This window comes from Pezoporus wallicus, unplaced genomic scaffold (genome assembly GCF_028554395.1).
Source record: "Pezoporus wallicus isolate ANWC-B61680 ecotype Strahan unplaced genomic scaffold, APGP_CSIRO_Pwel_v1 contig_6978, whole genome shotgun sequence".
In the NCBI taxonomy this organism is placed as follows: Eukaryota; Metazoa; Chordata; class Aves; order Psittaciformes; family Psittacidae; genus Pezoporus; species Pezoporus wallicus.
The window spans coordinates 2645345-2673242 of NW_026637190.1; the positions used below are offsets into that span (position 1 = coordinate 2645345).

General features: G+C 47.8%; 2 protein-coding genes across 10 annotated transcripts in view; both read right to left on the reverse strand.

Moving 5' to 3' along the window:
* Positions 1-386: 386 nt before the first annotated feature.
* LOC130596323 (hematopoietic lineage cell-specific protein-like) lies at positions 387-18244 on the reverse strand. Its single transcript, XM_057403810.1, has 15 exons — positions 17976-18244; positions 15878-15961; positions 14173-14246; positions 13273-13402; positions 11991-12101; positions 11325-11379; positions 8565-8675; positions 8000-8110; positions 7337-7392; positions 5369-5438; positions 4990-5123; positions 3911-4027; positions 3141-3432; positions 2352-2423; positions 387-1992 (listed from the first exon to the last, which is right to left on the reverse strand). The coding sequence occupies exons 2-15, from the start codon at positions 15959-15961 to the stop codon at positions 1856-1858; spliced, it is 1554 nt and encodes a 517-aa protein (XP_057259793.1). The 5' UTR covers positions 17976-18244; the 3' UTR covers positions 387-1855.
* A 3757-nt stretch (positions 18245-22001) lies between these two features.
* GOLGB1 (golgin B1) overlaps positions 22002-27898 on the reverse strand; it is a 45536-nt gene continuing 39639 nt past the window's right edge. For all 9 annotated transcript variants that reach the window (XM_057403812.1, XM_057403811.1, XM_057403818.1 and 6 more), the window contains 5 exons: positions 27662-27820; positions 27430-27527; positions 26357-26491; positions 24112-24217; positions 22002-22900 (listed from right to left, as the gene is read on the reverse strand). In XM_057403812.1, the coding sequence (XP_057259795.1) occupies positions 22766-22900; positions 24112-24217; positions 26357-26491; positions 27430-27527; positions 27662-27820 (633 nt within the window). In that variant the 3' untranslated portion in view covers positions 22002-22765. The remainder of the gene's footprint in view (positions 22901-24111; positions 24218-26356; positions 26492-27429; positions 27528-27661; positions 27821-27898) is intronic.

Below are 27898 nucleotides of genomic sequence, written 5' to 3' on the forward strand. Positions count from 1 at the left end.
CTGTGATTTTTCTCAATATCAAACACTACAGTTTCTCACACACTGCACACATCCCACCCCCCCACACGCCCCCCCCCCAGTGTGTCCCTTATTTATTCCTATTGTGATGGTATTTGCATACCACAAAAGAACAACAACTCCTAGAGTGGTATGTTGAGAATCTAGCCTGGAATATACCAGTTCAAGGGAGGGCTTCAGTTTGTGTTGCATTATTACTGAAACCTGTTTTGAACATTAAAAATTCACCTCGTCTTGTATCCCACCTGCTCAGCCTTTCCCCACACCCAGGACGAAGGAGGGCTAGAATCAGGGGCCCTTTTCACTGTGCAAGGAACTGAGCCTCCAACAAACACAGGGACATGTGCTGTCACAGAACAACCAGGATGCAATTTTAGTCAGTTTATTACTACAGCTATGAGAGAGTGACAGATGCTGCCCGGATGAATTCTGCCCAAAGGGGGCAGTTACGAAGTTTATGTACCTTCAGGTTATGCAACTCATTCTTCTCCAAACAGTGTCAGATACGCAGGATATTGTAAATAAAAGCAGCATCCTTTAGATAAGGAGGCTATAGCCAGCACCCTCCAAGTAACTAACTCCATTGTTAATTAAACTGCAGTATTTCTTGACTAGTAAGTCACGCAAAGGCCTGTTTAGGTGTACCTATATTACTGCCACACTGAGGAGGCCTGGCTTCAGCACAGGGACTCACCCAACAGCATGGAGAAGAGGCTGAGCCAAATACTGGATAGGGGAACCTACCTTTAGCACGGACCGCAAAACACACTGGAGCCCTTAGGTTAGAAACAAGCTGTGGGATGGCTCTTCCGGCCCCATCTGCATGTCTACCCTTAGTTACACTGTCAGAGCAGTTAACAGGAGATATGGCACTGTCCTAAAAGTATTCTACTGCCTGTATCAAGCAGCACTTATTCTGATTAATTTGCTAGATTGAAAGGATTTCCCTAGCAGAACAGTCCTCTGATGGGCTGCCCAGATGAGGACAAGGGCAGTAGTTATTAACAAACTCTTTGTTAAGTGAAGCCTTTTAGTATTTTACTCTTGCTCCAAGACAGATTTTCCAGAGTATTTTTTCCTATAAAACAATCTATTTTTTACAGTTCTTTTTTCAAGGTTTATCCCAGAAAATGACAAAACTCCCAACAGCATTCCTGGCACACAGAGGAAAACCAAGTGAGTAATCTCCTACCCTAGCAACGTCATCCCACATTTTCATTGAGCCGGAACACACTTCTGTTGTTTAATGGAACAGTTCACTACAGCCAAGCTTGTGTTTATGTACAGGAAAAGGCAGCAGTGTTCCTGGGATGGTGAAAAGTTCCCAGGCCCCAGCCCTGCAATTTGCCCAGATAAACCAGCCTCATGCTGCTTGTGACCAAAGGCAGGTTTGCCCTTCATGGTCCTCTTTTCCTTGACCCCTGGGTACGATAAAATCCAGGGCCCCAGCAACTTAAAAAGGTCCCATAGATTATGTCCCCTCTGCCTTGACTAGGTTAGAGTTGGTGTTTCTTTTCTGTGAATGGCCCTTTCAGAAACAGGAATGGACATAGCTCTGTTTGCAGGCTGACACTGCAGGGCAGGTTAGGTAGAAAAGATGTCTTATACTGCACTCACATGCACTTAAAACATCCCACCTTTCCCATCTGGAAGTGGAGGGGAACCAAAGTCCTTTTGGGCACAGGCTGAAATATTCCCGCAGACACTGCCAGTTTGTTTCTTTGTATTTCTTGCATGCAGACACGCCGGGCCAAGCCAAATCAAGCCAATACCATGCAAAAGCCTGAAGCAGAGAAATGCAGAAGTTTGGACACAAGCTCCTTGGACAATGCCGGTCTCACTGGAGAAGCCTCACATAATTTGCTGGAAAGAGGCCTATTTTGCCCCGGCACTGCCCCCGCCACCAGCCTTCATCTACCATCTCGATGTGTGTGATTATGTCATCAGCATCAAAATAAATCTCATCATCGCCATCTGCAAAAATTGTTCAGAAAAGATAGTCACAATGCAAAAATAACCCAGAAAGAGCTGGATTTACATACACCCATCCCCAAGAGAAGAATATAGAACAAGAATTCTGATAACCCCCAGAGTCCATCTCACCCGACCCCCATCAAACAACACAGATAAATCAGAGAAGGAGCAAGACTTCACATATGAAAGGTGAAGCTTCTCTGTTCCCAAGTCAGGTCCCATTCTGCTTTCCAAGAAGAAGAAATTTAAACCACCTACATCGAAATCACCACTGCTGATGGTGTAAGCCACCACCTCCCTGCCTCACCATGCCAGCCAGCTCCCAGTGCCTCTACTCACAGCCTGGATGGCAGACCCACCTCCTTGGTAATCATAGAGAGCCACTGCACAGGTCCCAGGGTTCTCCACATCATAAACATTGTCCATTTCCCCTGCAGAAGACAGGATGGGCAGATGAGAAAGCTGGAAGCAGCCATATAGGTCTGGTCAGTGCCACCCTCCATCCAGCTGTCAGCCTTCGGGTGAACAACATCCAACCACATCCCTATCAACAGGAAGAGGTTTCCCATGGCTCAAAACATGGTAGGACTTCCCTCCCTTCTGCAAGGAGAGAGATGGGGTCCTGATGCTTCATGTTCTTCTCCCAGGAAAAGGCTGGATGTTAACTCCAACCTCTCCACTTACCATCTCCACTACCAGCGAAGCTGCAACAGAAACATCAACAGTAGCCTATGCAGTTTGCTTACATGCTTTGAGGAAGACCATCCTGCACTCCTCATGTGCAGGAGACACCACCAGATCAGGTCTAATGCGCACCAGTCATGTGAGCAACAGGCAGAATTGAGAGGGCACCCCCAGGGCTCAGTGCAGCACCAGCAGTCACTTGCCAGGAGTCACTGTCAAGAGGCAGTGCACCAAGAGAGTCCAGGTCAGCTTCTTTAGAGCTCTCTGGTCCTCCTGCCTGAGCACTGCTCCAGCAGATACTTGCTGCCTGGCCCAGCACCCCATGCAGCATCATCATGGGCTGCTCCCCTGGCCACAGGAGACTTCAGGATAGAAATTCCCTCTGGAGTCTGTCCCATACACCCAGTGTGGTTAGCAGACAGATACAAGCTCCCCCAGACATGGGCTCTTCCATTAGTACTCACCAACAAGCAGCTGGCTCTGGCTGGGCTCCTCAGGAAGCATATTCTCATAGTCCTCATCTCCATCTCCTCCACAGTCATAGATGGCATCCTTTCCCAAGGGGGCTGGCAGCTCCTCATAGTCAGCACCTCCACTAGTACTGTCACAGTAGTCAGAAGGGTCTGGCAGCTCCTCATAGTCTCCACCAACACCCAAACCTTCACTGTAGATTGGCTGATCCTGGCTGGGGTTCTTGCACAGTTCTTCGCTCAGATCTGCTGGCCTTGGTGGCAAAGCGGGTGATGTTTCCTCATCCTTTTCTGTCTCCTGCCATGAAATGAGAAAGTGACAGGGAGGTCACCTACAAAGCACCCACTGCAGGCATCTCTCCCATGACTGCACAGCACTCAACACAAGGGAGCCTGCTCCACTGCAGGTGCTTTTAGTGCTACCATTACACAAATGGAGCACCATCTTCTGGACAATAAGGTCTGTGCTGAACTGGCGCCTGGGATTGCTGTGAAGACCCTCTTGGCCCATGTGTTTGAACCTCTCTCACATACTTAGCTGCAGCTCACTGCACTGCCACTGCACTGACCCAAGAGCTTGTCTCACGGTGTAAGGTGCTGTGCAGCCATGTCCCATCACCATCCCAACATTTTCCCCCTTACTCCTTCCAAAGCCTTTCCCATGCTACAGCTGCACCTCATTTCTTCCTGCAGAGGTTCCCATGAAGCACAGCCCCTCTGTGGTGCAATCCCCTCTGCCTGCTCCCCTTCCTGCCCTCCCTCACCTGCCTTGGCACCTCTTCTTGTGACACAGGTCTGTCTTGGTCAGCACTCCTGGGCACCCTTGCTGGCACAGTGGCAGAGGCTGCCTCTGTGTGATCCTTCTCTCTCTGTGGGACTTCCTGATGGAGAAAAGTCATAAGATCCTCTCAATCCCTTTGAATGAAATCCAGAGCAATGTCCATTCCCAACAGAGCAACTCAGAAAATTCTCCTTCAGCTGAAATCTGTTCCAGCCCACATGAAGCAGCCCTAGGACTGGACACCAGCAGGCCTGTAACCACCATGCGGTCAGCAGAAACTATGTTCAAGGAGAGAACATATCAGGGAGTGCTTTACTGGTGAAACCTTATCTGCACACTGAATGCAGAAACAGCACAGTGTAGAAGGAGGTCTTCTAACTGTGAAGTTTTGGGTGCAATCTCCAGTTTGTAAAACCCTGAATGCAGACTGCTGGGATGGTGATACTGGGGACATGTGACTGAAGGAGCCTGGGCCAAAGCACGGGAGGTTATGTCTGGGTGCAGACACATTCTGATCTGTGCTGAAAGGAGAAATCCAGTGACAGTTGTGAAGCTCAGCAGCAGTTCCTGGCAGTTACAGGGAAGCAATTTAGGCAAGAGATTACTGTAAAGAGATGAGGTAAAAAGGATGTGGAGCTGCACGGCCCTGAGGAGAAGTCTGCTTTGCGTGGAGGTTGCGTGGAGGCCTCAGAGCAACCTTCCAGTATCTGAAGGGGGCCTATAAGGATGCTGGAGAGGGACTCTTCACCACGGACTGTAGTGACAGGACAAGGGGTAACGTGTTCAAACTTAAATAGGGGAAGTTCAGGTTAGATTTAAGGCAGAAGTTCTTCCCTGTGAGGGTGCTGAGGTGCTGGCACAGGGTGCCCAGAGAAGCTGTGGCTGCCCCATCCCTGGCACTGCTCAAGGCCAGGTTGGACAAGCCCTGGGCAACGTGGTCTAGGGTGAGGCATCCCTGTCCATGGCAGGGGGCTAGGAACTGGATGATCTTAAGGTCCTTTCCATCCCAACCCACTATATAATTCTGTGATTCTGTGATATGTCAAGATGGCCATGGCTCACCTTCCACCGAGCTGCCAGGCACTTGCGACCTTGCCACCTCACCCGGTCCCCCTCTGCCTGCCTTCTCTCCTCCTCTGCTGCCTTAGCCATGTTTTCAAATCGTGACCGCAGGCTGCTGGTGCCACTGGAAGCTCCTGTGGAGAAGGCAGCAGATGAAGTCTGCTCAGTGACTCCCTTCTACACCCCAAGCATCCAGGACAAACCCAGACCTCTGCTCTCCCAGAGCAGCCTGCAGCTCAGCCACCCTCTCCTGCACTTTAACACAGGTCAAATCCACATCCCACCACAGCACATGCCTGCCAGTCTGCTGCCACAGAGGTACCGTGAGGCCCATCCACAGCTTCCCACCAAGCCCAGGACTGGTACTCGACTGTCTCACCTGCCTCCAGTGGTCTCGTTTTCTCATAGCGGGAGGTGGGAGCAGCCATCTCACTGAAGCCAGCAGCACTCTGTGAGAGGAAGTGTCCAGCAGGTTAGACAGGGCTAGTGCTCAGTTTCCCTGCTGGATTTGGCTACTGATGTCTGCAGGCTTTGTTCCCAGTTGTGTCTGTCTTCATCTGTACAAGTGCCACAGCCCTGAGGAGGCTGCTGGCTGTATCCTGCCCTGCTCTGGGACTGTCTGTTGCCCTCCAGCCAAATCCAAGGGCTGCTCCTGTTGCAAAGAGAGGCGCTCAGGAGGGCTGAGTGTGGAGCCAAATGGAGGAGGCTGCACTGGCAAGACAAGTGCTGCTCGGAGCAGCAAGGGCTGGGCATTCAAGGCAGAAATGCGTGCTAGAAACATCACAAAGAGCTGAGCAGACAGCTGGCAGTCTACCGCTTCCTGAGGTCCAGGGCCCCGATGTCCCTGTTCCCTGCACTCCCAGTGGGTATGAGACATGGAAGCACTTCCCTATTGGATGCAGAGCTGCAGCTGCCTAACCACGAAAAATCGTGTCCCTTCAGCGAGTTGCTGCCTTCAGTATGTGCATTACGGAGGCATGGGCTGGAAAACATCCAAGTGCAAACCTGTGTGAACAACTGAGATACCGCTGGCTTCATGAGGTGTGAAGAGATGCCTAAACTGGTAATAGCATCGATGGGGTGTTTGCAGCAAAAAAGAAAGTGCAATAGAGTGGCTTAATCTACTTTAATGAGAACACTATTTAATACAAAAAGGAAAGTGTGGGTACGATCCAGCTTTCAGACGAATACAGCCACATTCAGGGTTCTACCTGCAGGTGTCACCAACAGGGTGGTTGGCAAGTTCCTGCCAGCCCCATCCCTGGTTTTGTTAAGGTTTGCAGGCAGATGACTACCCCCTGGACTGAGATTTAGCCAGCTGAACAGACCATAAGAAACTCCTGAACAGGACAGAAAAGCCTGCAGAAGGTAACAACACACCTGCAGAAGGTTACACACACCACCACGAGGAATGGCTAGATTTCACCAGTAGTTAAGAGAGGGTGTTATGGGACCAATCATTCACACACAAAGCTGCACTAGCTGGTGAGTAGTACAAGAGGATAAAGAGCCAGACACTGGATCCAGACATGGATCTCTGTAAGGTTCAGAAGAGACTGGGAAGGTCTGCACGTCGAGGGACCAAAGATTCAAGCCAGCTTCTGGGAAGCCTCGTTTATGTCTGGGTGTGACAGCTGCTAACAAACCTTACACCTTATGTAAGACAGCAAGAGGAATGGCAGCCTCAGTGGTACCACCTCACTGGAGGTACTCCAAGGCAAGAACCTCTCTGTATGCATACTGCTCCCTGCATTATCACCTGCCAGTCAGTGCTGGGGACGCCAGGTGGGTCTTCAGTCTGATCCAGCACCTCTCCTGTGTAAGAGACAGTTCCTGCCCAGTGCAATAGCCTGTGGCCTCTCAGACTTCTCAAAAGGCTGCACTTACAAAATTTCTTCTCCAAGGAGCTACCTCAGCTCATCCTGGCTGAATTGGTACTCACAGGACCTGCAGGAGTGACAGCAAAGCAGCCAGAGAGAACACTCCCGGTATCTCATACAGTACTAGATATCCAAGAGGAGACAGCTTAGAAACCTCTTTGTGGCTCTGCTATTAAATCCTGCCCCAAAGCAGGTCTATGACTCTCAGTCTGAGAGTTTAATGCTTCAAGAGCGGCTGACAGTGGAAAAAAAAAAATCCTTTCTTGCATTATAGTCTCCCTGGGCTCATATGGTATCCATCTTCCTCTGCACTCTGGTATTCATACTTGGCCAGCTCCCTCACCCCTGCAGCAGCTGTGCTCTGAGCAGTGAGACCTCACTGCATCTGGGAAGTCTCTGCTCTTGCAGCAGTGCAATGAGCACTGACTAGCAGGAAGCAATTGCAGGCTGCAAGTATAAAGTCTTACCTTATCAACTCTGTCCTTCTGGACCCCGTAACGACCTCCAAATCCCTTGGCATAGTCTGTATGGAAAAATAATGAGGTGTTGTATAATATTTTACATTTTGAGTGCGCCTCTCACTTCAGCATGCTGTGACCAATGATACATGATAGCTTTGTCTGCATCTTATCATATATGGAACTAAATATAATACAGGCAAAATGCTCTGGGCACTAGCTTGTAAGACTAATTCTTCATTTCCTTCAGCAAAGGGCACAATCGTTCAGTGCTGTACACTGGCAGATCTGTTTCCCAGGCACTGGGGTGAGAAGACAGTCATGCCATTTGACTGCAAAGTTGACTTGATCACTGAAGTTAAGCACACAGTCATGCCTTTCCTGGAACCTGCTTTGCCTTGTTCCCATGTGCTCATCTGCTCAATGAGCTTATGATCAGGCATGTAGCTCCCAGAGAAAGCACAATATAGTCTGGGAAGCCTCATTCAGGGACTTGCACTTACCCAGTCATGCACCTACTCTGGCTGAGTTTACCCTTGTGCTTTGAGGATTCACAACATACTGTACGCATTCAGTTTCCATCAGCTAAATCACTGTCAAGTACGAAGCACTAACTCTAGGTCTGTGTGTGCTCCAAGGCAATTGTGCCGCTACCTCTGGCAGCAGTCCTACCTGTTTGGGACGCATGAGGCTGCACTTCCTCCTGATGGTCCCAGCCAAGGGCACTCTTGTCCTGACGATCTCTCTGGACCCCAAATTTCCCACCGAAGCCCACAGAATAGTCTTCAGCCACAGGGATCCAGATCACAGCATGGAAGAGAACAGACAAGGGAGGGAAAGAGAAAAGTGGCAGCACTGTGAGTTGAGGCTTTTCTCACAGGGGCAACAGTCTTTTCCCTTGCTAGGATTTAGAGAAAGACACGGGGCAAGGTCAGACTCCCCTACTGGTGTCTGCAGCAACAGCCCTTCCACTTCCCTGGGGCATGTCACCTGCTATTAGCCCCTGGGTCTCCTCTGCACCCCTCCTTTGGTGACATACTGCCCAGATCCCTGTGCCCATAGAAACCTGCTGCTCCTCTTCATTTAGCTGGAACTTTTCCCAGCAGTCACACCCCAGGTAATGGCTTTCCTCACCTGACCAAGCCCATCCATGCAGCAGGTTGCAAACACCAAGGAAAGCCCCAGCAGCACATTCCCGAGCTCAAGTACTGACATGCCTGATGCACCCCCAGCTCACCTTTCTGAGAGTCGTGCTTCTCTGCCTCACTCTTGTAGTCGAATCCCACTGCCGCTTTGTCCACCTTATCCCTCTCCAAACCATAACGGCCACCAAAACCCTTGGAGTAATCTGAGGTGGTGCATGGAGTGAAATACTGCCCTGAGCACAGGGCTAATGAAGGGAGGGGGTAAAGATGGGGAGCAGCACTGGGGAGGCGCAGCAAGGAGGAGGAAGAACAGCAGGGATGATGGAAAATGCTAGAGAAAGCAAGGAGTTTGGAGGGGACTGGGTAGATGGCAGGGAGCACCATGAGGACCCTTAAGGATGAGGGCCCATGAGAATGGGTGCCCAGGGCAAGTGTGGGTGATGGCAGCAAGAGAGCCTGAGGGTTGTGGGCAGCAGGAGATACAGCAGGCTGAAAGGGCAAGGAAAAAAAGCAACATGGCAAGAGCAGCGAGGGAGGCTGTAGGAGCTCAGCCACTCAAGGACGCAAAGCCAAGACAAGATTTCGGCACTGACAGTCTGGGCATCCACCCATTAATGAACCACCAGAGAGAGGATTTCAGCCTGTGGTCTGCCAGTCTCTGAAAAGGTCTGTGCATAAGTATACTGAGCCCTTGAAAGCACAAAAGATGGCAAAGTTTTGTTGTACAGCTTACATTTGCTATAATGGAATCTCAGCTTCTACAAGGAAACCACTGCCTAGAATCAGCAGCAAAGGCTGAAACCCATGTTTCTGCAGACATGCTCCAGCTCTTCCCCCACACTGTCTCTGACACACTCGACCATTATGTGATAGAGGCACAGTAAATCTTCCTTACACATCCCCTTTCCCATCTGCTGAACTAGTAATGTATTAACTACTTCAGCTGTGTTTACTTACTCTCCAAGGACTACTTGTTATTGTCCTAAGAAATTTCAGCCTCTATCCTAGCTTCTGGCTGCATAAAGACACCTTCCTCTCAGCGGACTGGTCTGCCAGCTCTGTTTCCAAATCCTTCTGAAGAAGTAAATCGCAGTTACTTTCTGTTCCCTGACCCTATTCTTACAGGTGTGCATTTCATAGGAGTTGAGGATTCTCCAGCAAATTCAGCCTTATCAACTCATGAAGACTGTAATCTACAGAAATAGGCATGAAAACATTTTGTATTCAAGAATGGCTGTTTCATGGCAGCTCAGTCACTTAAGGATGAGTCTGTAAATCCCAGAAATTTCTTAAACTTTCCTCAATTAAACTATTATTTACGCATTAGGCCACTATAAAATGGACTTTTTAGGATGCTGCTTTCAGCAAATACAGATTTTATGACTGTTACCTTGACGGCAGGGTTTCCAGCATGGACACATTTTTATGAAAAACAATCCTTACACCTTCCCCTATTTCTAACATTTTCATTTTGTCCTGAGTGGTTTCTGTGGTTTTAAACAGCCTGATGAATTTCTGTGTCCACAATCTAGTATATGGGAATGCATTAACGTAGCACAAGTGCATGCAATTTGTTAACTTACGATCAACCAAGAATGCCTCAGAATATCTTCCTTCTTTTATAATTTTCTCTGAAATGAACAGTTCTTTTCCCGGTAACGCAGTATTCCTCACGTGTATCGGACCTTGCCTCTGATCTTCTCTTGGTTGCAAAATGTTTAAAACATCTTTAGCTTCAGTTGTTGCAATGAAAATTCTTAATGAATTGTAATGGCTTAAGCCCAGCCGGTAACTCAGAACCATGCAGCTGTTCTCTCACGCCCCCCTTTCTTCCTCCACTGCTCCCAGAGGAATGGGGAGGAGAATCAAAAGAATGTAAGTCCCATGGGTTGAGATAAGAGCAGTCCAGTAACTAAGGTATAACACAAACCACTGCTGCTACCACCAGTAATAACAAGGGCAGAGAATATAAAACTAAAAGGGGAAAAGGAAGCAATAACCACAAGTGATCCCAATGCAATTGCTCAGCACCCACCAACCAATACCCAGCCCAACCCCAGCAGCAATCTGGGCCTTGCGGGTGATTCCCCCCAGTTTCTATACCGGGCACGAGGTGCTGTGGTATGGAATACCCCTTTGGCTAGTTTGGGTCAGGTGTCCTGTCTCTGCTTCCTCCCAGCTTCCCATGCCCGTCTTCACTGGCAGAGCATGAGATTGGAAAAGTCCTTGATTGGAGTAAACATTACTTAGCAACAGCTAAAACACTGGTGCGTTATCAGCACTGTTCTCAGACTAAAGCCAAAAACAGCTCTGCACCAACTACTAAGAAGGAGAAAAATAACTGTTACTGCTGAACCCAGGACATAAATATAGCTGCTTGTATGGACATGTCAAAGTTCGCTGAATCATCTCCAGAACTGTGCACAAGTTTGGGTGCTGTGGAGGCTTTTGTTCACGTATTTATTGTTGTTCCTTTTCTTATATGCCACTTTTTCAGAAACCACTTCTAAAGTGCTTGGGTTCCTTCTGGAGCAGCTGCTCAGAAGGACTTTTAGACAAAAGAAAGCATCATCCCTCCATCAGGAGTGCATGTGGGGGTGTCTTCCCTGCTCACTTATCATGTGGTTTCTGTCAAAGCAAAACTAGAGATAAGTGGAATATACAACAGAAGAGTGGTGACAGGATAGCAGGGAATGGGGCTGTAAGGGTGTCTGACTGGGAACAGGAATCTTAAACAAGAGACGGGACAGGGGTAACAAAGGCGACTGTGCCACAGCATACAGCAGGGGATATTGGGAGCAAAAGAGAAGCTTGGAAAAGTGTCAAGGAGCCACGTGTGCCCATGGACTTGCCTGTCTGGGACGAGTGTTTCTCCACCTCACCTTTGTATTCAAACCCCAGTGCTGACTGGAACAAGAAGGGAAGGAATGTCAGTGGTCCTGTGGACCAAGCTGGGTCCCATCACCCTCCCCCAGGGGACAGGCTGGGACCTCGGGACCCTGCTCTCTGTCTTGTGGTGGCTGGTACAGGTCTCCTCAGCCTCTCACACCATCCCTGCTGTCCCTGTTAGCAGTGTGCCCAGGAACAGGCCCTTGCAAGAGCCCATGCACTCCAGGAAAGAGGGCCACAATCCTGACCCCACAGGCAAGGTGCCTGGGCAGCATCTGATGCCAGGATGTGCACAGCAGGGGCACCATCCTGCTGTCCCCATCCAGTCCTGCTACTGCCATCACAGTGCATGGCACAGCTTGGGGCTTTGGAGATGCAAAACGCCACAGTCCCCAAGACAAATGCAGTGATGCCTGGATAGGACAGTGCAAACATGTTAATGCACACCGGAGAGTTAATCTCCACAGCTGCCCTGCAATTTGTCCTGAATCACTGTCCTGCACACAGGAGGTGAGCTCCTTGCTGGACCTGCACCCACCAGCCCTTTGAAAGCTGCAGCCACAATCCTAAAGGTAGGACGGGGTTTTAGGGGCAGCACTGAGCACAGATCGCTGCCCTGTCCAACACACCTTGTCAGCCCGGTCCCGCTGGACTCCATACTTCCCCCCAAAGCCTTGGGCTGCATCTGTCTGCGAGGAGTGTTTCCCAACATTGGCAATGTACTCGTGGCCAACTGCACACTGAGAAGAGAGACAGCATGACATGAGCACCCATGGGCAGACTGGCAGGGTAGACAGAGACACAGGCACCACACAATTGCTCTGCCCCACTGCCGAGTGCTTGCAGCCACGACGTGACAGGTCCAAACTGGTGGTTCAGTGCTGGTGGTGGCAATCCCTTCTGCCCAGCCTTTGCCAGTACCAGCTGTGCACTCAGACCTGTGGTGCAGCTTCAAAGGCAACCATCACATACAGCTGGCCCCACTGCCAGCTCATCATGCACACTGTGGGATTCTGAATACCTGCTGCTCCCAAATGCCAGTGGAGTAGAGTCATGGACAATCACATGGGGAAACTGCGGCAGACACAGCTGAACACCCACAGGCAGCAGGGCTGGTGCCTGCTGCCTGTCTGAGAATGAGGGTCAGCACACATGGCTGGGATAACCCTTTATGCCTAACACAGGGCAAGCCAGGGTCCTGCTGCTACCTGCCAGAGGCAGCGTGGCCAGGAATCGCTCACGCTCCTTGGGAGAAGGGCCAGAGGCTGAATGATTGCAACATCCTGGTGAGAGTGGATGAAGGCTGAGGAACTGCTCAACAAAAACAGCAGAAGGGTCTGAGCTTGGCTGGTTCATTTCTGCCTCCTGGAAAGGTCTGTTTCTCACCCTGCCATCCTGGCATCATGCATACCCACAGCAACCCCATATATCGAGTGCTACTGCAATCTTATCACTTCACTTCTGAAAACAAGTAAGTATTAAATGCTGAAAGGTATACCAAGATTATGATTATCAGAAACATAAACCAGATGTTACGTGAGAACAGAGAATATGAACTAGAGCTTCACCATGGGGAGATATGACAGAGGTCTGCAGTGGAGAACATGAGGAGAGAATTATTACTCATTAGTTCTCCAAGCACAAGTAGGGAAGTACCTAATGTCATTGTTATGCAGCAGGTTTGAAACAAGCCACAGAAAGTCCTTTTTCACAGCTAAGGGGAGTGTTGCAAGGAAGTTCTAGAGACGTATTATACAAATGGGTTCAAACAGATCCTGAAGAAAGATTATGGGCCAGCTAGACATGTGCAAATGTGCTCAGCTATGCCATTCTCTCCCTTGAGAAAAGAGGGATGCTTTTTCCTTTATGAGGAGAAGACATCCACTGGGGACAAAGGAAGCCCTCTGTTACCTTATCCATTCGGTCCCTCTCTGTTCCAAATTTGCCCCCGTAACCATAGGAGGCCTTGGGGCCAGTCTCCAGCTCCTTCTTCTTGGTGACTTCATGCTCCTCTGACACCTTGTTCCTCAGCTGGTGGATGCTGGTGAGATAAGAGAGGGTAAATCACTGTGGGATTTTGCAGACCCATGCAACCAGGTGGAGTGTCCCAGCGCCACTGTACCAGAGCACAGTACAGGGCAGGATGTAAACCTGCTGCCAGCTGCCACCACATGCCCCCACACCGGGCCCCTCTGTGTGGTAGCCACACATACACACCCACTGCACACGGGCAGGGCATGCCGCTACCCTAGGGCTGGCGATAAGACCCAGAGCTGCAGGCTCAGTGAGCGCATCCAGCCCCCAGCCTGCAGATCCCACTCAAGGCTACACCCCACCTTCAACGGGAGACCACACTTCCGTGTGCCTGTGTGCTGCACTGGCCACACTGTGCGGGGCACTACGGGGATGTGCAGGGCAGTACTGGGATGTGCAGGGAGCTGCTGGATAGGGTCTGGTTTGGCCACGGAAGGTGCAGGAAGCCTTTGCCGTGGGGACAGCCGCTGCCTGGACATACGGAACAGTTCCCCTCTCAGCACATGGGCGGTCTCTGAGCTCTACCCGTGGTGCAGCCCCAGCCCCAGCCCCAGCCCCAGCCCCAGCCCCAGCCCCAGCCTCAGCCCCCGGCAGCACCCGCGCAGGCCGCAGCCCCGATCCCCTCCTGCCTGGGGCCAGGCCACCGCCGCGCTGTTCCCCGTACGAGGCTCCCAGAGGCGGGGCCCCGACGCCCTCTCCCTCCCTCCCCGCCGAGCATCCGCCCTCATGTGGCGGGTTTCAGCCCCGGCGTAGCGCGCCGCATCCGGCCGCACTCACTCGATGTGCTCGCCGCGGCCGGAGCCCTCGATGGTTTTCGCTCCCCAGCGCTGCTCCTTCTCGGAGATGTCGTTCTGCGGAGCGAACCGCAGCCGTCAGCGGGCCCGCAGCACGGGGCTCCGGCCAGCAGGGCTGCGCCTGGGTCCGGGCACGGCCCACGGAGCCGTGCAGGGCTGGCAGCGGGGCTGCGAGCGGCTCCATCCCCCCTGCTCGGGGAGGAGCTGGGAAACGAAACCGCTGTGGAGATGAATTGTGTAGGAAAATATGGGGAAAACACCGACGCGAACGTTTCACCCAGGTCCGCTTGAGGTCCGCGTCAGCTTTGTTCTGAGAGCGCTTGTTTTGTCCACGTGTGGAGGTTTATTTGATGAAGCGTCAGTAACGGTAAAGCTTAACATATGCATATGCAAAATAAAATCTGAAATTAAGACAAAGTTTTTTTTCTGTGCAGGCTTATTTTAATGCCCCCACAAGTAGAAAAAGTGAAATAAAATCTCAAAATACTGGGAGTGCTGGGGGGGGCGGGGGGGGGGGGGGGAAGGTAATCATTAATGATTTGGAACTTAGGGGAGGGGAATTGCTTTTGTCCCAAACTAGAATTTCTTACTGGAAATAACCAGGCAAAGCTGAATGTTGAAAACATCAAGCTCTTATGTAACAGAAGAGACTCCATCAATAAACTGTCTTGGAAAGGAAACCAAAATCTCAGCAGCACTCAGAAGAGACCTGTGGCTCTAAAGCATGGCTGGCGCTCCCCAGCACCAAGAGGAGAAGGACTTGCTGTGCTCTGTGCTCCTAAGAGTTTTAGAAAATGGGTATGAAGAATGAGATGTCAGTGTCTTGATGCAGCAAAGGACCGTTCAGGTCACCCAAACCCAGAAGGTAAAGCAGTGCAGAAAAATCATGTAAAGTCAAAACAATGGGTGATAAATTGGAAATGAATGGTAATGTAGCAAGTACAAAAGTAAAGCATATAGAAAAAAAATAATCCTAATTGTATCTGCTCAACGATGGTTCCAAAATATTTACCATTAAGGAGGGAGTACTAAACATGGGATTATGTGCAATTATGTGCAAGAGTAGCAACTGTGCTTTGGCCAAAAAGCCAAAGTGTAAGTAACTTAATAGGAAAGAAATAGAGAATCAAATAGAAAAAGACAGTCATGACACCAAATGCATGAGGTTCCCACAGGCTGAGACTTTCTATTCTTTTACCATCTCACCTAGAGAATTAGACTGGAAGAAAACAAGGTTATTTGGAGGGATGGAGCTCCATCTGCCCAAGGTGACGTAAATAGAGTAGGATTCTTTCGTTTCGACAAAAGACAGATGAGGGCAATGCTGAAACCCTGTACAATTACAAACATCTTGGGAAAGAGAAAATGTAAGTCTTTGCTATTTTTGTAATATAAGTTGTGAGGACAACTTGGTGAAGTTACCAGGGAGCAAGTTCAAAAGAAACTAAATATTTTATACTTGTGATACACTGATGTAGGAAGTTCTGGAGACTAAACATAGGTATAGGTCAGAAATGGATTACCTGACCTGACAGTAACAGCAAGGAGCTGTTGGGACTTGGCTGATCTGCTCAGGCAGTGGTGCTCTCACCACAGCCAAGCTCCAAGCCCTGGCCCAGCTGAGCAGCATGTGCCAAGGGCCCTTCACAGCACCACCAGCACTGTGAATTAGCCCACCAAACACTCACCACGAAGTCAGGGTCAGTGTCCCAGTCGTCTCCCTGCGCCTCAACCTTCACTGACACGTCATGTCCCACAGCTGCTTTCCACATCTGCACAAGGAGGACATGGCATTACCCAGAGCCAAGCCTGTGGACACTGCTGGCTCACAGCCATGGGAATGTCAGACCACAGGAGTCATGACAGAACTTGGCTGGAAAGGACCCCTTGCATCTGCCTTGCTAGTCTCAGTCTCTCACACAGTGCAAGGCACCCAAAATAGTTAACTTTTGAGCCCCAGCAACACTAAGTGAAAACCACAGTCCTCAGGCACACTGACTCCACAGTTCAAATGCACACCGTATTCTAATGCAAATTAGTACTAGTAAAGTACAGTTCCCTGCTTTAACTTCCTTTCTGCCACCATGATGCAATGCTTATTTACCTGAGGTTGGACTCAAGTTTCTGTGTGTTTTCCAACCTTTTCATCACGCCTAGTGTGCTAGAGAAGGTTCAGAGAAAAGCTGCATGTGCTCTGACAATACTGGTACAGTGCACTGTGTGGGGTTTATGTCTGTTGGGGGGTAAAAACGGGCTAAAATCCTAAAGTGTGCAGGGCGGAAAAGGCTGAAGCTGCTGTGCTGTGGCTTGTACAGGGTGTCCAGAGAAGCCTGGAGGAAGGGATAGGCCCATGAAGAGGAAGTTAAATAAAAGTAATGTGAAATCTAAAACTCCTGCATTTCATTTTCAAGGTGACAGTGAAAAAACACGATGAAAAGGTGCCTTCCAAACAACACAGTTCATACAAAATGAGAAACAGATGATGAAACAGTTTGCTTGTCCCTGCACAACAGAGCCACCATTCTCAGCAGAGCTCTCACATCCCACCACCTATTACTGCCTGTGGTGCTGAGGAGCTCTGTTGTTCTTACTGATGCTCAAAGCAGCTTTTCACTGGAGCAGAGACAAAGATGGATCAGAATGAGAATGTGCAGCTAAGATGAGGCTGCTGAGCCCTATTTCTATCACTGCAAACATCACATAAACCTGTAAACAAACCAACAGGAGGGAAGAGAAAAACTTTGTGATGGATCCTCATTTAACAGCACATTTTTATTAAGTGCTTCTTGACACCACTAACTCCTGAATGCTACAACCATACAGTACAAACTAGCCCCAAGTGCCCAGGACAGTTGCTTTCTGTGCAAGAAAATGCTTATGCTGAACAAGTCATTGATTGTACAACACAAAAAGCTGTCAAGTGAATCACCTTCCAGTTCAGCACAGTGCACTGCTCAGTTCAGTTGCAAGCTACCCTTACCAACTGTCTAGAGAATCCACAGCGTAAGACTGGAGAGCAAAGACAACAGAAACTGAAAGAGCACAGCAGAACACAGCAGGTCTGCAGCATAATTCCGCTGTGTGTGTATGCACTGACACTAATCTTATGACAAACTGAATATAGTCAATTGCAAATAGAAGCAGGTGAAGTAGGAAGGCTCATGTGGACAATATATAGCATGATAAATGCCCCTCAGTAATTTATTGGCATCTCTCACTCCAAAGATTTTGAAAGCTTGTGTCTCATTTTTTGTTAAGGATAACTCAAGAGCAGTATCCAGCTGGCACAGGGCTGGTCCACAGGGCAGTTCTTTGAGCAGCTAGCTCAGGTGCAGGTGCTTCAGGATTTTAAAGACAACTGTAAATGGGTCTTGACCGCCTCTTGTCCACAGCCAGCCACCATGCATCTTGGGAACCATGACAAACCTCAGACTCTAATCACACCACAAGGCTCCAGATACTCTCTGTAATGATGAACATCAGAGTAGCAGCTCAAACCTTCAGTTTGTTTCATCCCATTTTTCCCCCTGAAAGTATCCACTACAGCACAAATACAGGGCTGCCACACCAACACAGTCATACTAGTTGACTTAGAAGCATGTTTCTTCAGAGCCTCAAGCGCAAGAGGAACTAGGATGACCAAAGAACAGACTGAGAAGCAAAAGCTGAGCACTATCAGCTCACACAAGCTGCGTCAGGAAGGAAGGAGTGCTCTTTGCCCACCAAAACCCTACATTTTTTGATGTTTCTCACTTTCCATTCTCAGCCCCCACTCAGCTTTCTTACCTTAAAGGTGCACCAGCTCCTGCTGGCAAACCTGCTGCTTTCTGCTCAGGCACCTGTTGGTCGCAGCAGCTTTTGGACTATGGCTGACTCTGAGTTCCTGGTTTAGCTTCAGCTATCTTCACTTCCTGTGTCCCAGCCCCCAGTTCTGCTCAGTTATGAGCACCAAAACCTGCCCTGGTGGCTGTGGTTCCCTTGCATGCTGCCTGTGCTCTGTGGGACTGACAAGGCTTATACCAAGGATCCAAACTGCTGACTCCGTGCGTAGTGCTGGATGGGGCACAATTACATTTCTTAGTGTGCAAAACCAGATTGTGATTTCCATCTTCAGCTCTTCCAGAAAACCATTCTGCCATAAGAGTACAAGAGAGTTAAAAGGCTGAAGCCCTTGGGCTTCACAGTTACAAGGAGATCCAAAGAAAGCAAGCTACTGCTTACAGAACTTGTTACGGAATTTGACTCAGTGCTTTAAAACACAATTAAAAATATATATACAGACAGACTGACAGACATACATGAAAGATCTTCCAGGTATTACACATACATGTATTCCAGGTATTCCATACATGTATTCCAGGTATTACACATACATGTATATACAGGTATTACACATTCCATGTATTACACATACATGAAAGATCTTCCAGGACCAGAAAAAAAAAAAACACAACAAAAAAATGGAGATTAAACTAGGAAGAGGGAAAGCATGTAGTTAAAGAATCCTATGCACTTACAGATCAAACTCTTTGGTACAGTGCTTACTGATGGGAAGTGCACATTTGGAATGAGTAGCATGAATCACACTAGTTTAACACTAGATAAACATCTCAAAACAAAATAACATCCTTACCGAATGAGCGAAACAAGAAAAGCTCCTGGAGGAGTCATTTCTGATTGACACAATGGCAAAACATACAGGGCTTAGAATAGAACAGAGTAGAATAGTTCAGTCGGAAGAGACCTACAGTGATCACCTAGTGCCTGACTACTTCATGGCTGACCAAAAGTTAAAGCATTTTCCATGTTAAAGACATTGTCCCAGTGCCTGTTAAACACTGAAGCTTTGGGCATCTCTCCAGGAAGCCTCTTCCAGTGTGTGATCACCCTCTTGGTAAAGAAATGGTTCCTAATTTAACACTACACTGCACAATAGTGTTGTCTCTAAACTGGAGAGGCCTGGATTTGATGCACGGACCACTTGGTGAATAAGGAATTGGCTGGATGGTCACATTTAAAAAGAGCTAAGGTCAATTGCTCAATGTCCACATAGTGGCCAGGGACAAATAGTGTTCCATAGGGGTGAGTACTGGGACTGGTGCTGTTTAAAATCCTTATCAGTGACATGGATAGTGGGATTGAGCACCCTCAGCAAGTTTGCTGATGACATCATGGTGTGTGGTGTGATCGACAGGCTGGAGGGAAAGGATGGGATCCAGAGGGACCTGGACAGGCTGGAGAGGTGGGACTGTGTGAACCTCGTGGAGTTCAACAAGTTCAAGAAGGACAAGCAAGGTCTGCACACAGCTCAGAACCACCCCCTCCCCCCCACCGGATGCTGGGTTGCACCCCCAGAGCATGAGCAGCAGCTCAGGGAGGGGATTCTCCCCCTCTGCTGTGCTCTGGGGAGACCCCCCCTGCAGTCCTGATCCAGCTGAGATAGATCCTCATTTCAGGGATCTCATGACCTGAAAAACAAGGTGCTTGGTTACAGCCAACATGGCTTCACTAAGGGGAAATTCTGCCTGACCAATTTGGTGGCCTTCTATGATGGGGCTATGGAACTGATGGACAGGGGTAGAGCAGTTGATGTCATCTATCTGGAATTGTGCAAAGCATTCGACACTGTCCCACATGAAATCCTTGTCTCTAAATTGGAGAGACATCAATTTGATGGATGGACCACTCGGTGGATAAAGAACTGGCTGGATGGCCGCACACAAAGAGTTGTGGTCAATGGCTCAATGTCTGGCTGGAGACCAGTAACGAGTGGTGTCCCTCAGGGATCAGGGTTGGGACCAGTCTTGTTCAACATCTTTGTCGCTGACATGGACAGTGGGATTGAGTGCGCCCTCAGCAAGTTTGCCGATGACACCAAGCTGTGTGGTTCAGTTGATACCCTGGAGGGAAGGAATGCCATCCAGAGGGACCTTGACACGCTTGTGAGGTGGGCTGATGCCAACCTCATGAAGTTTAACCATGCCAAGTGCAAGGTCCTACAGCTGGGTCGGAGCAATCCCAGGCACAGCTACAGGTTGGGCAGAAAAGAGATTCAGAGCAGCCCTGCGGAGAAGGACTTGGGGGTGCTGGTTGACGAGAAAATGAACATGAGCCGGCTTCAGTGTGCGCTTGCAGCCCAGAAAGCAACCGTACCCTGGGCTACACCAAAAGGAGCGTGATCAGCAGGTCGAAGGTGGTGATCCTGCCCCTCTGCTCTGCTCTTGAGAGAGCTCACCTGGAGCATTGTGTGCAGTTCTGGTGTCCTCAGCATAAAAAGGACATGGAACTGCTGGAACAAGTCCAGAGGAGGCCACGAGGATGATCAGGGGACTGGAGCACCTCCTGTATGAAGACAGGCTGAGGAAGTTGGGGCTGTTCAGCCTGGAGAAGAAAAGCTGTGTGGAGACATCATGGAAGTCTTCTGACGTCTGAAGGGGGCCTATAAGGATGCTGGGGAGGGATTCTTCATTAGGGACCGTAGTGGTAGGACAAGGTGTAATGGGTTCAAACTGTAACAGGAAGTTTAGATTGGATATAAGAAAGAAGTTTTTTACTGTGATGGTGGTGAGGCCAGGTTGTGAATGCTGCATCCCTTGTGGTGTTCAAGGCCTGCCTGGACAGAGCCTTGGATGAGATGGTTTAGTGTGAGGTGTCCCTGCCCATGGCTGGGGGAGTTGGAACTGGGTGATGTTAAGGTCCTTTCCAATCCTAACTGTACTATGATTCCATGAAATATGCCCAAATGCAAAGACAAGCAAATCCAAGCAGGTCTTGTTTTACTGAAATTGCTTTCATTATTAAAGTGCTATTTTGTTCTTTCGTCATGGCAGTAAAAGCTGAAAAAGGCTGAGGGAGAGGTGAGACAGAAGAAAAAGGTAATCTCCAGAGGCATTCAAATAATACGAAGAAACAGAGCTTCTGCTATCAGCGTACAAGGAAGTGTACACAAAAGTGACCTACAGTCCTGTGATGATCTTGTAAAAGTTATGATACAGCAGCTCCATACCCATCAGCAGACCTTACATGACAATAATATACAAATTTCACCAGAAAAATAATTTTTATTATATATACATGTCCCAGGAAGCTATAGGCAAAGTATTTGGTCTCTCAATTTTATAAAGTTGAGGAAGTCCACACAGATAATCAAGGGTAGTGCACAAATGGATATGTAATGCCAATGTTCTGGACCTGCCAGAAATCCAGTTATTTTACCATGATGAAATCATGTCAGCCTCAAACAGGCTTTGTTTACTGGCTAGAGAAATCTTACTTTACCAGCAATATCAGAAGCATTATTTCTTTCCCATGGGAAAAAAACATGACTGTTAATGCTATAGTAAGAGGCAAACAGAATCCTTCTAGCAAGTACTCTGAACAGAATGACCACTTGGTCTCTTGACAGGGAACTTAACTGGAGCTATCTTCTTTGCATTCAGCATTCTCCCCTTGGAACAGGGTGGTCTCAATTCCAGGACATACTCAAGAGCTCTTTAGAAAAGACAGCTTTCCATGTATGAAATAAGATCAAGTCCATTTACATCAGTTTGCTTTAGATCCAATGACCAGCACTAGCTTTCTACAATAGACTTTTCCTAACGCAGAGATGTCAGAAGGTTTTGAAATTGCAGTCCCCTCCTCAGCATAGGGAAAACAGCTTATTTCTGGAGCTTCTGCTTTTGATTTGGGCCCACATTCCACATTCCGGAACCCTTAAACACAGCCTGCACAGGTTTAATCTTGTGGCAAGGCTTCAGTGGATTAGAATGCTGGAGCATGGCTGCTCTGATTTCAAGAGGTATGCAAGCACCTTCCATCACTTAGAGCTAAAAAGTTTTTTCCTATTCCTTTTCAATAGCTAAGTTACTGGCATTATTTTACAAGCTTGTCAGGGCAGACATATGACTGCTTCTAAATGGAACGCTCAGCAGGTCTGGATATACTAATTCTGGCCTTTTTTCAACAGGAGATGCAACTAAGCAGGAATCACAATTTTGCAATTCAATTCATGTTCCTTAAAGTGTCCACAACTTCCTTAGGATGTGCATTTTAAGCAGCACTGAGCCACGGAGCAAATCTAAGGGATGGAAGAAAGAGAAGAAGCTGCTCTTTCTTGTACCTAGCTGCAGGGTTTCCCCAACCCAACTCACTTACCGGTCTAAGAGCGGGAAGGTTCTGCAGTTCCTAGAAGTGCTGTAGTACTGCAGCAATTCAAGAATATTTTTCTTATTCCTACCACAGCACAATACTATCTAAAATGAGTGGTGCTACCTCCAGGTACAGGAAGAAATGCTATCCTTGAAGCCTGTAGCATGAGGACCCTGGCTTAGAAAACATACCACTCATTTATAACACCGAAGGAATGGCATATGTCCTGGAAACAGATCCCAAGCATCAGCCCTGGCTGCTGCATACTTAACAGCAACCAACCTAGGCACAAGGTGCTGGCTGCAGCTGCTCCTTATGGGCTGACTTGGAAAAAGAAGGCAGTTGAGTGAAGTGCTACCATGTCAATATAGAATGCAAGCCCTCATTACAAGGAGGGTTGTGGCTCCAGAAAAGACTGTTATTCCTGTTCATAGGTGGCCTGTAAAGCACAGGAAGAGAAGGACATGGAGAGCAAGCAGATACATGGCCGCTAGCAGAGGCAAGTGCGTCCGAGAACGGAAGAGAGAGCGTAACAGGCGTCGTAGTCCAAGGATATTCCGAGTCTGGAAGAGTAAAAGAGAGACCAGTCAGTACCAGGAATGGATATGTCCCCAGCTGCCTTCACCTAGAGCTCTCCAGACCATGAAGGTTAATGAGCATGAATCTTCCCAAACCTGTTCCACTGTCAGATTTGACCTCTAGAGCAAATCCTCTGTGAAATATTCCCCTTCTCCTGCTCTCTGCAGGTTTCTCATGAACCAGCTTTCTCTAATTCTGCTTGAGAAAAGGCAGCAGAATGCAGAACATCTCCCTTTAACATTTGGTCCCTATGAATTTATAGGCCCTCCAAGTGAAATATAAACAAATGGATCAATGGTACTTCTCTGCTAGAGCCTCGAGCTACTAGGAATCTGGCCTAAAAGAATAAAATTATTATTTGCTGTATCACACTTGCAGTGAAAGGACTTCTGAAGCTGTTGAACCAGCTGTTGTACAGTGACTTTATTCTACAGGGGCTCTTCCAGGAGTCAGTGTAACATCAACTGGCAAAGTTCCAGTAGAAAAAAAAAACAACTGTCTATTCTGGTCACAAACCCCAAGCACGAGCACAGAACAGCATCCAGTTATGGATGGCTCTTGTCATAATTCTGCTGATGCTGCTCTTGAAAGCATCACCCCCAAATCTTGGAGAGACCAGAGGGAAACTCTTCAGCAGGGCTTCATCTTTAGCAAAACAGGACAGGTTACTGCCAGGCTGTCATCCAAGCAGTGAAAAAGCAGCTCCCCATTTCAGCTTCCAGATTGACTGATGCAGGTTTGAAAGACCATGAGTGAGAAAAATATGAGATGGTTGCTAAACAAAAAAGGCAGATTATCCAGACATTACAGATGCTAGGGCCAGTAACACATACATTTGTTATGCATGAGATTGCACACTGTTTGCACAGACTTTGCCTATTTGCTCACCACTGAGGCCTTGCATATTCTACAAGGAACACAGGACCATGTTTTAGGCACAGACAATGCTGGCCTACACTTTGGTGAGCCCTGAAATTTAGTCTGCTTATGCAGACTGTAGCACAGCCATGATAAGAACAGTATGTGGTTTTTGGCTTGAAAACCAGAGCAAGACAAGTAGAAACCTACACAAACCCTAAGGATTTACATGTGCCTACAGAAGGGTTTAGCTGCGACAGGTTCAGAGTTTTCAGTTCACACTTTCTTGCATCAGCCAGGGCTCACATCACTGACAGCTGTGGATGTAAATTCTTACTTTGCTGTAATTATTATCCATGGAGTCAATCAGCAAGGAGTGCTCTTGACTTGGAGTCATATCAGCGCTAGCACTTAAGGAAGATGTCCACTCACTTGACTGCAACCTGGCACAAACAAAACATGAAATGAGAATAAATTTCTTGTGATATCCCAAACCAGCACTCCAGACAAGCTCAGGAAAGAAGGTACTTCTTCAAACAGAAACCAAAAATTGCAAGCTATCTGTGGCCTCACTTGACAAGAACTGGTTTTGTTTGCACTACTGTAGTGCCTGCTGAACTCAAGCTGTGCAGAAGGACTGGGTAATCCTACTTTCTCCACCAGGAGACTGGTGAAACCATGACAGAGAAGGCATATTGTGCTTCCTCAGTGCCAGCCACTTCCTGTGTCCATTGTTATAACTCTAGTCAGAGAGAAGAGTAAAACTTCCATCTGCATGATGTGCAGATTACCATTCCTCTCCAGTAGGACAGCTCAGCTGCTGGCAGCAGAGTTCTCCCTAATTTATATTCTGTCACTTCAACTCATTGCTCTTTTGGTGCTGTTTGGCTTGTTTTTAACTTTTTTGTCTTTCAGAAATTTCAAGCTCTTTAACTTAACTGAGGTTTCTGTGTTCTACTGGGGGCCTCCAAGTGAAATTTCATAGTGTGTGACTTGAAAGAAACCAGGGCAGATGATTTAACTGTATATTTTTAATTTTATGAAATTATTTTGGAAACCAGCTCTGGTCCCAGTAGTGCCGGTTCTAGCTAACTATTTTTTAGTAACAGATATTCAAGATGGATAAGATACTATTAAATGATGGAATGTAGAAGCAGCACTGTCAAATCTTCAGGCCAGCTTTAATTAGTGAAGTGAAACCAGTTGTAGGAGGCTTACATAGACTTTGATGCTAGAAGAGGCTACACTTGTCTGAGTCATGTAGTGATCACCAGGGAACCGAGGCCTAGAAGTCTTCCACATACCATTTTCCTTCTGAGTAAGCATGTGTCAGAAGAAAGCCATTGCTTTCACGTAAAAGACTCCAATAGTGAGGTTTATTTTAACTTGCACAGCACAAGTGCCTACAATCAAGTTATATGATAAAACCCACTTTTAGAGTCAATGAAGAGAAACAGGCTATGTGCCTCACTGCATCCTTATCCTAACATCTAGTGTAGGTCAGGTTCCTTTTCTCTACTGAGTATAATGGCATCTGTCAAGTAACCTGAGATACATGTGTTTCAGGTATAAACAGCAAGGCTTTGCAAGGCAGAGCTGTGTGGCAGGAGGCCATGAAGTGCCCTGCACCAGTCACAGCTGGCTCGGTAATGTGTGATGCCTTACTGTGGCTAAAACTACAACCAGAGGAGCATATGGTGCTTCTGCTCAAATGTATTTAACAAAGGGTAGCGACTGGGAAGGAGGAAATGGGTAAGAAACAAGGAGCAGCACTGATAAGTCACTACATGCTGATCCCAGCCTCCTATGCTGCCCTTTGCCTCACAAAAGGGACAGAGTGTAATGTGCAGTGCAAGCAAGGAGGCACTAGAAAGGGGAAAGGCGCCTAGGCTGAGTTGAGCTTGGGAAAGGCAGGGAGGGGAAAGTGTTTTTCCCAAATGTTTAATTGTTTCTCAATATTGAAATTAATTAAAAGTTTATGTTAATTAGCAATAATTAAAATTGAGTGACATTCTTCAAGTCCAGACCATTTTGCCCATGACACACAGGTGCTTACTGAGGAGACAGATCCCCTGGAAGTATGAAAACTCCTCTTTTACCTTTACCCGATTCCCAGTCTCCAAACTATATTTTCCAATAGTTAATTTAATTCATTGAAAAAGCTGGCATCTCTAGTCAGAATTTGTCTTAATGTCTAGCCAGTTGTCTCATTCTTTGTCTACAATTGAAGGATAGGCTGAACATCAGGAAACACGTCTTTTTTTTTTAATGTAAGGGTGACTGAGCACTGGCACAAGCTGCTCAGGATGATTATGAAGTCTTCATCCTTGGAGATACTAAGAAGCCATCTGGACATGGTCCCAGGCAACTGACACTAGATAGCCCTGCTTGAGCAGGGGCATTGGACAGGATGACCTCCAGAGGCCCCTTCCAACCTCAGCCATTCTGTCAGAGACATGGTATAATCATTTCCATGCTCCCAGTGACACTCAACAGTAGGATGTAATGCTGTGCTAAACGAACACAGATTAGGATCACCATACTTCTATGGTGACACTGCCTGTTTGCCCAGGCTCCCTCACCTCCTGATCTGATCCTGTGCTGCAGACAGCGCCTCCTCCACAGCAAGACGACGGTCCCGTTCTTCCTCCAGCTGCTCCTCCAAATACCTCATATCCTGCTTTGTGCTGCTATGTAAATGTTCTGTTTCAGACAACCTGTTAGAAAATAACCAAGCATACACCAAAAAAAGGACTAATTTGTAGATCATTCTGTTTCTATTATATTCATCTATGCAGGATGTGAACAGAGTCCAATTCCTTTCCATTTCACAGAAGACTTAATAATATTTTATTAATATATTTCATAAAATCATAGAATCAGTGAGGTTGGAAAAGACCTTTAAGATCATCAAGTCCAACCTTTACCCCAGGACTGCCAAGGCCACCAATAACCCATGTCACTAAGGGCCTCATCTACGCATTTCTTGAATGCTTCAGGGAACAGTGGAATTTAAATTATTTGGAAAGCAAGAGAGAAGGGTAAATCTCTTGAAGCTTCTGTGTCACATCAAGGTGTTCTTTGGCTCTGCCATCCACAGCCCCACCTCCTAAAAATTATTTTGAAAGGGTACGAGTAATCATGTAATAGATCTTAGTTCCAGAAGGTTACTAGGAATCGTGTGCTAGGTCTTAATTCCAGACACTCTCAGGCTAACAGCCTTGAGACCAGGACCACTGATATACTTCAGCAGTTAATGAAGACCAAGCCCATCAAATCAAAGATGATCATTTGGCTGGTAATGGTCAAAAGAAATTGCTGCTGCATATTGTCTCTTCATTTTTTCATTTTCATCCATCCAAAGGGATGGACAGAGCCTTGGGCGACATGGTCTAGGATGAGGAGTCCGTGCATATGGCAGGGGGGGTTGGAATTAGATGATCTTAAGGTCTTTTCCAACCCAAACAATTCTATGATTCTATGACTGATGACAGCAGTCATATAACATATAACAGTTCCTCCACTTCCACAAGGCCCTAGTGTGAAAGCAGGTTTTTCCAACATTGAGGCAGTAACAGAAATATGTTCATCACTAGTCCAAAGACTTCTATCAGGACTAACACCTCCCACTCCTGTTTTCTCAGGTGTTCTTTACCTCAGCTGCAACTCCTGCAGTTCTGGTGTGTAACTGCCTCTCTGAGGCTCATTCTTTTCTTGAGGTGCTCCTGGAGCAGCATCTGATGCAAACAACTCCTGAAACAAAGCAAGAATGTATGGCAGATACACAGCACTGAATGAAGAGGATAGAAAGTAGCTGCAATGCTGCAGTTAGTGAAGCCATTTGCAGCAAGCTTTCCCCTCCCTTGCACCAAGAAGACCACCCTTACCATGCCCTTGTCCGCAGACTGCAGCTCCTGGAGCTGCCTCTCAAGCACCAAGCAGCGGTTCAGAACCTCACTGTAGTGCTGATGGCTCTCACAGATATGCCGACTGCTACCACGCAACTGGAGGGAGAGAGCATTTTTCTCCTCAAAGACCTGAGACAGCTGAGAAGAGGACACAACTGCTGAGTAAAGAACTCATATTTTTGTGAAAGCAAAATTGTTCTTTGTGTAAGTGAGGGT

What these genes read in the sequence shown, in the direction of transcription:
- LOC130596323 (XM_057403810.1), bottom strand. Translation starts at nt 15,961, where the DNA reads ATGTGGAAAGCAGCTGTGGGACATGACGTGTCAGTGAAGGTTGAGGCG. An exon ending in AGCGGGACCGGGCTGACAAG is followed by an intron (nt 11,380 to 11,990) that starts GTGTGTTGGACA and finishes TTCTTGTTCCAG; the next exon opens with TCAGCACTGGGGTTTGAATA. An exon ending in AAGAAGAGGTGCCAAGGCAG is followed by an intron (nt 3,433 to 3,910) that starts GTGAGGGAGGGC and finishes GAGACAGAAAAG; the next exon opens with GATGAGGAAACATCACCCGC.